At 37.6% G+C, this 12930-nt stretch overlaps 1 protein-coding gene across 7 annotated transcripts in view; it reads right to left on the reverse strand.

Annotated features, from left to right (window-relative positions):
• The window catches only part of NUBPL (NUBP iron-sulfur cluster assembly factor, mitochondrial), an 86683-nt gene that overhangs the window by 26278 nt on the left and 47475 nt on the right, over positions 1–12930 (reverse strand). For 6 of the 7 annotated variants that reach the window (XR_012835656.1, XM_075754033.1, XM_075754030.1 and 3 more), the window contains one exon: positions 6652–6745. Coding sequence is in view for 6 of the 7 variants with exons in the window: in XM_075754033.1 (XP_075610148.1) it covers positions 6652–6745 (94 nt within the window). In the remaining variant the exon portion in view is untranslated. Of the gene's footprint in view, positions 1–6651; positions 6746–8979; positions 9073–12930 lie in introns of those variants that run through there. The other variant, XM_075754035.1, reaches the window with a different exon arrangement.

Below are 12930 nucleotides of genomic sequence, written 5' to 3' on the forward strand. Positions count from 1 at the left end.
CTGTGTGCCTTTCCTTTCCTGCAGTTATTTAAAATATCAAAATACAGCATGAAAAAGTAAATTTCTATAAAAGTCTGATATTAAAAATATTTGCCATTCAAAAATAGATCAAGTAAAATTTACTATTACCCAGATGGCTTCCATAAAATGTCTTCAACAATTTACTGTAGAAACTAATGATGTACCTCCTCCACAGAAGAAGAAAGCAAGCTCAGAAATGGAGAGAAACATTGTATATTATTGTTCAACTAAAAGGAAAGAAGATCAGATGCCTTGCAACTGTGATTTGCATCAAAGTAAAGAGATATTCAACAAGGGGCAAACAGACGCTTACACAAAGAGCAATGACAGAATACAGATACACCTCTAATCTTAAACTGTATGCTACATGCAAGTTGTATGGCAGCATTGGGGGTTTTTTTGATCATTTGTCTTCAGAAAAGGCAAGGGAACAGCACTGTACCTACTCAGCTTGCAATTTCAGCTAATTTAAAGAGACACCTTTATCTCACAAATCACAACTCTTTTTCATGCTAATTCACACATAGTTTTATAAACATCAACAGTATTTTCTTTTTAAAAAACTGATTTTAAATTCTCTTTTTGCTGTTTTTAATGCTCTTTTCTGAACAGTGTATTCATCACCTAGAACTTCCTGTTCTTGTGCATTATTATACGTTAAGGCAGGACACAGTTCTCCTAAGTCCCACACGTTGCTATAAAATAGTTGTGTACAAGGCTACATCCTTGTCTGTGTGACACTGAGATAAATATGAATAAACAGTTTGGTATGTCACATTTCATTCAGAATTTAAAAATCCCAAGTGTTTTCAAGTTGGTGGCATCCCTCTACTCCTTCAGTGTAGCTATTTGAACAGAAATAAGACTTTAAATGCTTAATCAGTAAAGACAAAAATATGCCTTTTTATTTAAACCTAGCTATCAAAACACTACCATCAAAAGAAACCCTATTAATTACAATTATTTGAAAATTCGTTATTTGAAGTTACAAAAACTCCTTTGGTTAATATTTCAGGAAATATTTGGTAATGCCTTTGGTAAAGGCATTCAGGAAACAATTAAGATCTACATATTACTGAAGGATGCACTTGTTAGGAAAAATTACACCATTTGTTTGATAAGGCAATAAAAAGATGGTAGGAACTCTGTACTATGTTGACTTTAAATCTAAAAGGTGATGAAAGTCATTCCCTGTATGACTAGCAATGGCGATGCTTCTGCTTTTATAGAATTTGAGAAGAACACAGAATAGCATTCACACTCCTTTCACTTCGCTTATCTTGACTAATTGTCCTTTCTGGTTCTTATTAACAGCCTTTTTACAGCTTATTATTATAAGATTATAATAATATATGCTTTGTGTGAAAGAAAATAAAAATGTTACTTCCAAAAGGTGGGAAAATTAAGAGCACTGAAATAAAAAATGAAGCCTTTTACATTTACTCCTGTATAAACAGAGTTCAGTCCAATGCTCACTACTGTAATTATTAGAAGATTGTTCAGTAAGATGTGAAATTATTTGGTTGTCTCAGTCCGCTTCCCCCTGGACAGGTGTATATTTCTAATGGTTTTCACTGGCATGGCATCTTGATATCCAAAGAAAAGAGTGATATGACAAAGTTTAGCAAATGAAACAATTCCAGGACTAACCTGGAGTCAGTTCTGTCAATGGAGACAGAGCATCAGTCTCTAGGGCTGTCAAGCTGTCACACTTCGCTAACACAGACTTCACTTTAACTTTAATAAAGAAAGGGCAGTAGACAGCCTAATTTATTTAACGGTCAGCCCCCACAATGCAGCTCCTCCACAAGGAAGAAACACTTGTGCAGGGCTCTGGGACTGCCTCTGCAACAGAGATGCCCTTGCTGCTGCTGCCCACGCAGCCTTCACACTCTAAAGGCAGAGAATGACAAACTTCCCTCCTAGTCTTTAGGAAGGCTAATCCTCCATCTCCGATACTATTTTTTAATTTGATTTATGGCTCCTTTATCTAAATAATTGAACAAATATACACACTTAAATTTCTAAATTTACCAACCAGGTAATGCAAAGGAATCACAAGCCTTATTCTTCACATCATTATTTAACACTCTATAGTTGGAAAACGTGTAAGGACGCTTCAAACTTTCCCAAGCATGCATGTTCAATACATGATAAAGAACCCACTTCTGGACATCTCATCCAAAAGATGAAACAGAAGAATGAAATAGAAGTAAAGAAGTAGAACTAAATACAAACTAAGTAACAACAGACCATAAACAAAGGGTTTTTTTTCTTCCAGACTGACCCTGGATTTCTATTTGGAAAGCAGACTTTCATCTGAAGAAACAAGTGGTGGTTGAGCAGAAATATATATCACATTTTCAAACTATCATATCATTTCTCATCTACTAGTTTGTTGAAGAATGCATGCAACATGAGAAAAATTATGGATGATTAAAGAATAATCTACTAAATAAGATGCATCTCGTTGTAAAAGGACTAAGAATAAGAAAAACGAAAGTTAAAGTAGTTTCCTTTTTCCTCTTCTTGTAAAGAAGGAAAAAAAAGTATCCACACAAAACTGTCACTCCAGCTGAAGTTGTGTGAGGCTGATATTCTCTTTAGTGACAACCAGAATTAAAAGACATATTTTGTTGTGTTGCTTTTATCCATTAGGTATTGCTCTAATCTCTTTTTGACTCAAGAAAATTATGGTACGTGTGATGAAGGATTAAAAAAAAAAAAAGTCTTCTAAAATTAAAACTCAGTACCATTTCACACATCCTATCAGTCCCCCTCTTATTGTCAGATGTTGCAATGCTACAATTTTTCATGCCCCATCTGGGCAAACCCAGCCCAAACAAAACACCTTTACCATTACTCTTCCTCACACTCACAGAAAAATCTGTAAGCAGCTGCTAAAAATATGTGTGCAGCTTTTGTAATTTAGAGACATAATAAAAATTTTCTACACTGTCTATCCCTAGGAAGCCACAGATAAATAATGAAGAAACCGTAATGCAAATACTGTATCTCACATACGCATGCATGCAAATCAAAATACAACTTTCATGCAAACTAGATAATACACTTCTAAATGTACTTAACTAAGATACATAGCTGTCTCTGAGGAAAAAGAGAGAAATTATGCCACTAATACCATGACTGTCCAAGACATCCTCAAAGGATAATGAAAGAACAAGAAAACTGAAGAGTGAACAGAATAGCACAATACCAAATACTTTTTGTAAAAAAAAAAAAAAAGACAACACACAGCTTAGAAACATGAATTGCAAATGAAGATGGAGGCCACAAAAACAGCGGATTTCTGTACACTGCTCCAAAGGCACCATCATCCAGATTTGTAACACTATCTTCCATACCCTTGAAAGGAACAAGGTTGAAGAAAATAAAAGCATGCTAAACAAGGCTATGGACTGTCAAAGAGACAGAAACCAAGTAACAAGAGTAAAAGAAGAAAAAACAGTTCAAGCTGTAGTACACAAAAAGAAGCCCTTCCAATGAGAATGAAAAATATTCACAGTACATGACAAATTCTTTATAAATTGCTAAAATTCATTGAGCCAGTAAGAACACAGGGAATTACAAATGTTATCACTCCTTGTCTGCTGTGCTTGTCTTCATCAAAAGCACAATATACTTACTTTTTTGAACTGCAAGAGTCGACCTCAACGTGCTCAATGAAACCAGCTAATGGGAAAGACAAATGTAAAGCGATGCTATCTCTCCTAATTTTATGAAGTTGGAATTGACAAAGTAATAAACTGAACTGAGCAACTGTGGTAACAATGTGAAGCCATTTCAGAATTCAAATCAAAATGCTGTCTTCAGTTAGGAAGTTCTAAAAGACCATACTTGTATAAATAAAAATAAATAAATAAATAAATAAAGCCAGAAAGCCATAGTGAAGAGTTTAAAGAGAGACATGGGCAAGAATTTATCCCCTTTTATGTCATATCACGAAAATCTGCATTGCTTGTTGTTGTTTCAAACCTGTTTCCCATTTCTTTTTCTTGAATCCACATCTTGTATACTTTGACTTGCCTCAAAACTTGATTCAATAGGTATGAGAACCACAGGTTTCTGACAATCATATGGAAAACTAATGAAAATAATGAATAAAAATTATTTACTCTTAATTAATTCTTCACTTTGTTACACCCACACAAGAATGAGGACATTGCTGTCCTTAGCAAGAAAATCCAGCTTTTCTTTTTAAACTTGTTTTGCTTTTGTTAACTTCTATTACATTCTAAGAAGATACAAGTATTATGAAAAAACTATCTAAATTGAGGTTTCTATTTACTGATGCAGTGTGTCAATTAGAAAGATCTTGTGACCTTCCACAAGCAGACCAAACTTAGAAGAAATGCAGCATTAAAGTACTTTCCTCCATCACCTCTCTGTCCCAGAGGACACAGTGCTCCAACATCACAACCACTCACACTTCTGAAGACAGTGTAGAATTCTGTGGGAAAAGGGCACAATAATCCCTTGAAGATCAAGAGTCTAATAATCTTTTCTATGTTAAATTAGAACATTTAGGTGCACTGTAATGAACAGTAATTACCAAAACCCACTGTTTAAAAAAACAACCAAAACATAATCCATGAAGATAAAGCCATACTTCTTTAATTTCATAACTTTACTGCCCTTACATACAAGATTTAATGTGGAATTCTACCTTACCAAAAACTTCCATACCACTGTCATGCTTCACCTCACTGCTGAAAATCCTGGGATCAAAAGGCCCTCCTGTTTTGCTACTCACACATGCAACCTACTAAGCACTGTATTAAAGAAAATGGTTATGAATCATGGTTTGCTTTTGATCATATGCTCCACGTCACAGATAAGCTAAGGTACTAGAAGCCTCTCCTTCTACTTCTCATGAGAAAAAAATCATTAAATCCTTCATCGCAACTCTGTTGATTTGCTTCTTCCACTACTCAACACAATCACAGAGAGCAGAGGAAACCTCCCATGGTTATTAACAATTCTGGGGCAATAGTGTTATGGCTGAGTTAGCATGTGCCTTAACATTTGAGTTTTATATGTCGAAAGATTTAAGTTTTTCTGAACTTGACATCATGGAAAATCATAAGATACCACCACGCAGCTTTAAGACTAAATTTAACTATTTGTCAAAAATTTTGGCTTACAGATATATGAGTAACTGTTGGTTATCATGTACGATTGCAGCTGAGACATGACTGTGTTAAGGAAAAGATACAAGGTACTGCCTGATTGTTAAAGGGCTCCTTCCATTCCTGTAGACTTCAGTGTGCTTTAACAGCAGCGATGGTTTTGCTGTGAAACCAAGATGTACATCCCAAAATACGTCAGCTCTAGTGCCTTTATACATGGGCATGTCTATAATGCCCACCAGTCTTTCTACCTATACCTGTAGCTAACTCTTTTATCCTATCTTAGAGATACACAATTCTTTATTCATTAAACTTATCAGGCTGCTTGGTAAGAGTTCTACATGGAAGTGAAATAGTTCTACAAATGTAGTATTTAGTAGCTTCACTTCAGTGTGTTACTGCCACCAAAGTGCAGAGAGAAAGGAGACCTGGAGGGAACCAGGCCCTGCCTGTGCACACGAGCCAGTCTGCATTCAGAAAAGAATGAGAGCAGTAAAAGATGCTGCCATTTTGGGTTTGTATCAACAGATTTAACTGATATCACCAAAAAGTGGAACAAGCAGTCCCACTGATTCCTTAACTCAGAATCACAGAATTTCTGGTTGAAAAAGCTCTCTGGAGGTCCTCTACTGAGACCACTACATAGGGCTTTGTCTAGTACAATCTGGACAACTGCCAAGGATGGAGATCCCATGGACTCTTTGGGTAACATGTTCCAGTGCTGTAATACCCTCCTGCTGAAGAGCCACAGCAATTATTAAATTATTCCTGGAACTGTAAGGATTGCTTTGTCTCTTTTACCACTGAGTTCCTAATGTTGATTATGTTTGCTATTGACAACTGCTTCTGTTGAAGTATGTCAGCCTGGTAATAAACCATTACAGTCTAGCAGACCTCATGAGATGCTCAGCATTCTTTCAGAAGCAGTATTTCTAACTCCTGCTGAAACCAAAGAGATTAGAGGGCAGCCTGCATATCTCAAGGCTTTGTCGAAGTTTAAATCCCCTACAAAAAGTCAAATTCATAACATGAGAGGAAAAAGAATGCATTAGTGTATTACAGCGCTGCAGTTTATCTGAATAAATGTTGTGCATTAACAGTGTTGTCAGGTTCTAATTAAAAAGCAATCATGAAGACAAACTATTTTATTGTATTAGCTTTACTATGCAGCAGATACAGACAAAAAAAAATATTTTCTACCACTAACCTTACCAGTTTTTGGCATGACTGCCTTTCCTTCAAGGGTACCGCTACGCTCGACTTCTCCATCTTTTTGAAACTTAGCTTGAAAGAAAGTAACACAACTATAATGCTAACACGTTAAAAATCTCTGATAGAGTTTTTCATCACCACACAACTGACAGGACAGTTTTTTAGTGTGTTACAAAGACAATAAAAAGAATTGTTGACCAGCATTTTAAAGATCTTTCTAAAGCTACCAGGCTTGACTAACTTCAGATCTCTGAAACAATACATGTACCTGCAATTGGAATATTCTGTGAGACTGACAGCTGTACATCTCCAGTCCCAGGTGGCATGTCAATTACTAGGTAGTCCAGTTGACCCCAGTCAACCTAGAAGACAACAAATTTATGTTGGAGGTTTGAAGTGTTTTTATTTAAGGCACTTTGTGTTTTATTACAGTCCCTGTTTACTATAATGTAAAACAAGCGAACCAAGGACACTTCAAAAGAATGATACTGAGATGCACTTTTAGTCACGCTTTGCATATAGATCAAGACATTATTTTTCCAAGAGATGCAATCTTTGCTGATCACTCGAAACTCTGAGCGCAACTTCATTATTAACTTTATTATTAACTTATTCTTATTGAATTCTTTCCCCCCAAAAAAAGTAGTAACAACTTTACTTTAAGACTTTTGCTTTACAGCTGCTTAATCACAGGTTAGAAGCAAATGTTAGGTAAAATTCAGGCTAAAATTCTGGGGTTTGTGCAACAAATATGGCTTAGGAATTGTTTCCATTAATTTAAAACCGATTTTGCTTGCTTCTTATCACTTCTTTGAAACTACATTTAAATCTTTATTAATTTTTTTCTGGTTTGTTGTTGCAAAGTTAGAGCTATCAGTACTGAATTTTTTCTAGGAAACAGAGCTGTTGGCAAGGAAAAAAAAAAAAAAAACAAAACAGATTTGTTAAACAAAAATCACCAGGTATAATTATACAAACTTACAATGCACATAAGACAACACACAATAAAAAAAGTTTACTGGTTGCTAGGCATCAAATGAGAGTGACCATTAAAGATACTAGGCTCAAATATGAGAATGCTGTGATTATCTACATTCTTTACTAGGACAGATTTCCAGGAGAGCCAAATAATGGTCTCTAAAGCACTGTGTACTGCAATAAATGTTCTCTTCATGAGAACAGAAATGGTCCTGGGCCTACTCTATGTAAAGCCAAGCTATACTTCACCTAAACATTTCCCAACAGTTTAGCTAAGCCTCATGAGATCCTCGATTCAATTCTGACATGGTGCAGGTTAGCACCAATGCATTCTTGCTAGCCAGCAGTAATGTACTATGGTCTTTTGTCTCTGCAGTACAGAAGATTTAGAAATCATAACCACCTCAAAAATAAAGACCCACAAATGTCTCCCCCTCACTTTTCTCTCCACACAGACATAATGCAATTATACGGTATGTTTCTGATTCGTACAACATATATAAGATACAACAGTATGAGCTGTTTTAATACAGGAAAATTCCAAACAAGAGCAGGATTTTAGCTTCTCTTATTTTACACGTTCCCTCAGTGTCATTTTAACAGCAAAACCAATTTTCATTTTGCTAGTCCCCCATTATTGTCCTGGAGTCTTAGACCCTGCCAGGGGAACACTCATTCATTTTCATTCAGTTCTTGTACAGATGATGATCTTCTGGGGAAGCACAGGTGATGGGAAATCCAGACCACTAACCCAATGTAGCAGAGTCCAGTGAGAAATGGAATTTTTCAAGGCAGACTGATGAAGATGGACGATTTCAGAGCACTTACAGGAGAAAGGGGATGGGGAAGGTTAATTGCAAATTCTAACTTCAGATGTTTAAATTAGGCACTCTCAGGCACACCTCCCTTTCCTCATTTTCTATCCAAAGGCTGCAGGAGCACTAAATGCTGTCTAAGACAGTCTAGCTAACAGGAAATGCTACTTATGTTAACCACAGCAATCATAGCACTTTTTCACATTTAATATTGATCTATAATATCTATATTATCTATAATAATTGTATTTTGTCAACAAAAATGACATAGCAGATTTCTGAAAGTAATTAGCATTCACAATCATATTGATACTATAACCCCAAAGAAAAATTACATATATGTGCAAAAATGTATGTACTGAAACTTAAGCATAGGGTAGAGAAGATAGTTTATCTAAAAAAAAAAAAAAATCTGGCTTTTACTTTGGTTTTCTTAACTAATCTTGCTTAGTTATAAAGCAAGATAAATGCCAGTGCTGATGAATGCCTCCTGTTCCAGTGAAAATTACTTCACTCACTTGAAGGCAAGAACTTTACATTTCTATGTTTCTTAATTAAAAATTAACCATTATTACATATTACATACATATCAAATTACATAGATATTAAAAAGTAGCTGTAGTTTAAAACACAAGTAAAGTCAAGTTCCATAAAGATTTGCAACTAAACACACAGATCCTCTATAATTAGTTAAGTGCATAAATCTCAATATGCAAACGCAAATCTTTCATAATAATCACAACCATTTTGAAACACTAAGGTATAGAGAGATTTGTTTTTTAAAAAGGATTAACTCAAAATACCTTTTTTTGTCCACGTCTTCATAAAGGCTGATCCTGGCATCTTTTGTTAAGTCCAAATTTACAAGTCCAGTAATCACACTCTCGTTCCTTAAATATTTCTCCAGAAATTATTAATAAACTCATTTTTTGCTTCCTGCCTTGCAGCAAGATGCAATGCAGAAACACATCTAAGAGTGGCATAGCACTACTGTCATTCTGACACAGTTTCCAATCACTTTGCCAAAAACACTTGGTTCTTGAAAAAACTTGGATAGTTTTCATCCCTCTTCTCCATGAGCTCAAATTCAAGTCCTTTTAGGTACAGCACTGTCTCATGGAGTAGTACAAGACAATCCAAATCCTAACCTTATCAAAGGTAACTGGACTAAAAAATAAACACACAGGTTTTTTTCCCCACAGCTAAAGGTTGTCTAGTGTTGCATATACTTACTGGCCCTAACTTTAAGCTAGCTCCTTTTGTGGAACAAGGTGACTTTCTGGGCCTGTCCTGTAGCTTTTTGTGTTGGTTTTGTGTGGCAAGGTTTTGGTAGCGGGGGGGCTACAGGGGTGGCTTCTGTGAGAAGCTGCTAGAAGCTTCCCCTGTGTCTGATAGAGCCAATGCCAGCCGGCTCCAAGACGGACCCGCCGCTGGCCAAGGCCAAGCCAATCAGCGCCTCTGTGATAACATATTTAAGAAAGACAAAAACAGTTAGGGAGAGCTTTTGCAGCCAGAGAGAGGAGTGAGAAGATGTAAGAACATCTGCAGACACCAAGGTCAGTGAAGAAGGAGGGGGAGGAGGTGCTCCAGGCGCCGGAGCAAGATCCCCCTGCAGCCCGTGGTGAAGACCATGGTGAAGCAGGCTGTTCCCCTGCAGCCCATGGAGGGAGGATGAGGGGGTGTAGAGATTCCACCTGCAGCCCGTGGAGGACCCCACGCCGGAGCAGGTGGAGACACCTGAAGGAGGCTGTGACCCCGTGGGAAGCCCGCGCTGGAGCAAGCTCCTGGCAGGACCTGTGGATCCGTGGAGAGAGGAGCCCACGCCAGAGCAGGTTTGCTGACAGGACTTGTGACCCCGTGGGGGACCCACGCTGGAGCAGTTTGCTCCTGAAGGTCTGCACCCCGTGGAGGAGACTCACGTTGGAGAAGGCCGTGAAGGACTGTCTCCCGTGAGAGGGACTCCATGCTGGAGCAGGGGAATGATGAGAGGAGTCCTCCCCCTGAGGATGAAGAAGCGGCAGAAACACCGCGTGAGGAACTGACCGTAACCCCCACTCCCCGTCCCCCTGTGCCGCTGGGGGGGGCGGAGGTTGAAGCCGGGAGTGAAGTTGAGCCCGAGAAGATGGGAGGGGTGGGGGGAGGTGTTTTTAAGGTTTAGTTTTATTTCTCATTCCTCTACTCTGTTTTGCTTAGTAATAAATAAGATGAATTCCCTCTCTAAGTTCGGTCTGTTTTGCTCGTGATGATAATTAGAGAATGATCTCTCCCTGTCCTTATCTCGACCCGTACGTTTTTTTTTTCATTGTACCTTTTCTCCCCTGTCTAATGAAAGAGGGGAGTGATAGAGCGGCTCTGGTGGGCACCTTTTCACTTTTACCAGAGGTTCTGCTCCTCCAACCCCTTCAAGCACCAGTCTCCTTCATTAAACTCCATGTCATCCTCCTACCTAGCAAGCATTACAGTTCCTGAAAGAAAACATCTAGACCTATTCCACTACTATGTGGGATGCTAAGGGAAAAGACCTGAAATGCCAATGCTCAAAACCTTTCTTAGGTGTTCAGTTTTGTGGGGAAGCTCAAAGAAGTTGCTGTTCTTCTAAGCAGAGGTAGCTGCCTTGGTAAAAATGTCTCCATGCAGAACCTTTAAAGTAAAAGAACACTTTTTTAAGTAGCTTACTGCTTCAAAAACACACAAACAATTGTTGCTCGAGAATTTACTTTCAAAATTTACCATGTATGGTAGAATGAAAGAATGGGTACAGAAATCAGAAGGCACCAGAGCCTTCTGCCTCACGCTTCCTTCATAAGTGACTCTGTAACAACAAAAAGAACTTCCAACATGCACTTTCTGGATTGTCCTATGAGTAATGATTTTTATTAAAGTTATAAACCTCCGAAAACAGAAGTTAATAATGGAATCTTAAGCACGTGGTGAATCTCATGGTAAATCTCATTGCTAAGCAACAGGAAAAATACTCTGTTAACACATAGTGTAATCAAACTATAACACTTAATTTATGGCACTGAAACCATCTTATTTCATTTATTTTTTTTTTCAAATTTGTGGATTGAAAACAAGAAATGAGCTGTCTTTATCAAATGAATTGTGCTCCATTATAATACTTATAAATCTGAGCACAGAAAGATGGAGAAGCTACACTATCCCAGCAGCAGTGGAGAGGATGTGTTGCTGCTGTGCAGAGTAGGAAGACAGGCTTTTGTCACACCAGTTCAGAAAAGGCAACAGTGAAAATGTCTAGGTGCCTAAGTATTGAATATATGCAAGAACTACCCTCCACACACCTCTGAGTTATGCCACTGCTGTGGCACGGAACTGGTGGAAGTCAGATGGCAAACTAAATTGGAAAACCACTCCTCGCTCCTCCTTCTCTCTGTAGGCTTCCTCGTATGCTATTCCATAAGAAGTAGATGATGAACACTGTGGAGTTCAGTTACTCCTCCATTACCCTCCCACAGGACTACAGAATCAGTATGACAGTCTTTTATTAAACAAATTATTGAATGTAATTTGGAAGGTATAATGATTTGTTACAGAAGTGGGCACATTATTTAATGGGAGGAGAAATTCCAGGTCTGTTACTAAGTTATAGCAAAGGAGAAAAAAAAGGGGAGAAAGACACTTTTAATTAAATTTAGAATTGGAAGACATAATCAGAGGAGTGGCTATTGCCATTCATTCAACATTATTAAAATGGCACGTATAATCAAGCTGAGATATAAAACACTAATTTGAATGCAAATCCTGTTTATATGCAACAATTTACCAAATCAGGACCACTAGTCCTCATGTTCTCAATCAGTTCCAAGAAGTGTGTCTGTATGCAAATGTGGTTGCATACAAGCAAATGAGCTCAGATTAACAGCACATTACAGTAAACGAGTTCCTTTCGCAAGCAATAAGCGGACAGTGGTTACAAAAGCCTGCCTTGTAGCATCTGAAATCTGTCAGCACCTTTGCTTGTACAGAAGTGTTAATATCTTTGCCCCTCTAATATATATAGTGTGTAAAACATTTCAAACCATAGGAATGTAATTGTACTTTCCTTAAGTATAGCATTCATCTTTTTTAAAAAAGGTTTAACTTGACATTTATTGTTAAGCAATGTAATTAAGTGCCATGTGCTTCTGTGTATTTTCCCCTGCTCAGGAACACCATGAATGCTTCTATGTAAATTACTTTAATCAATCACTCTGTTTATGTGACAATTCATAATCAAAATACCAGATATGCATTTTGAGTAAGGGCTCCAAATAGCGAGTAAGGTAAATCCATAGAGCTATAGATGGCATTTCTGCTGAGGAATGATGCCCAAGCATCCTCTGTACACGAGGCAGAAATGACAGAATATTGCACAAAAGAGGGATTGCTACTTATGGTTTTGAAGTAATCCTGGTGTTTGGTAAATAACAGAAGATATTATTTATTTGTTCTTATTAAGAGGAATACATGCAGAGTTTCAATCAGGCAGCACTGCAGGTGCAGACCTGGCAGCAGCCAGCCAAACTCTGAGCACCAGCATCAGAAAGTACCAAGAGTTACACTGCAGGCAGCTTAGGGTCCATTCCTGCCTGATCCCCCCCTCCTAACTACTTTGTGGTATATACAGGTGATTTAATATGGGCAAACAACGGAACAAAAGAAGGTAAGAAATGCTGTTGTTTAATGAATATGTATATGTAAATAACTGTTCACATATATTTACATCTATTAGTGCAAGGTAAAACAACTATTCT

Source organism: Balearica regulorum, chromosome 5 (genome assembly GCF_011004875.1).
Source record: "Balearica regulorum gibbericeps isolate bBalReg1 chromosome 5, bBalReg1.pri, whole genome shotgun sequence".
Classification (NCBI taxonomy): domain Eukaryota; kingdom Metazoa; phylum Chordata; class Aves; order Gruiformes; family Gruidae; genus Balearica; species Balearica regulorum.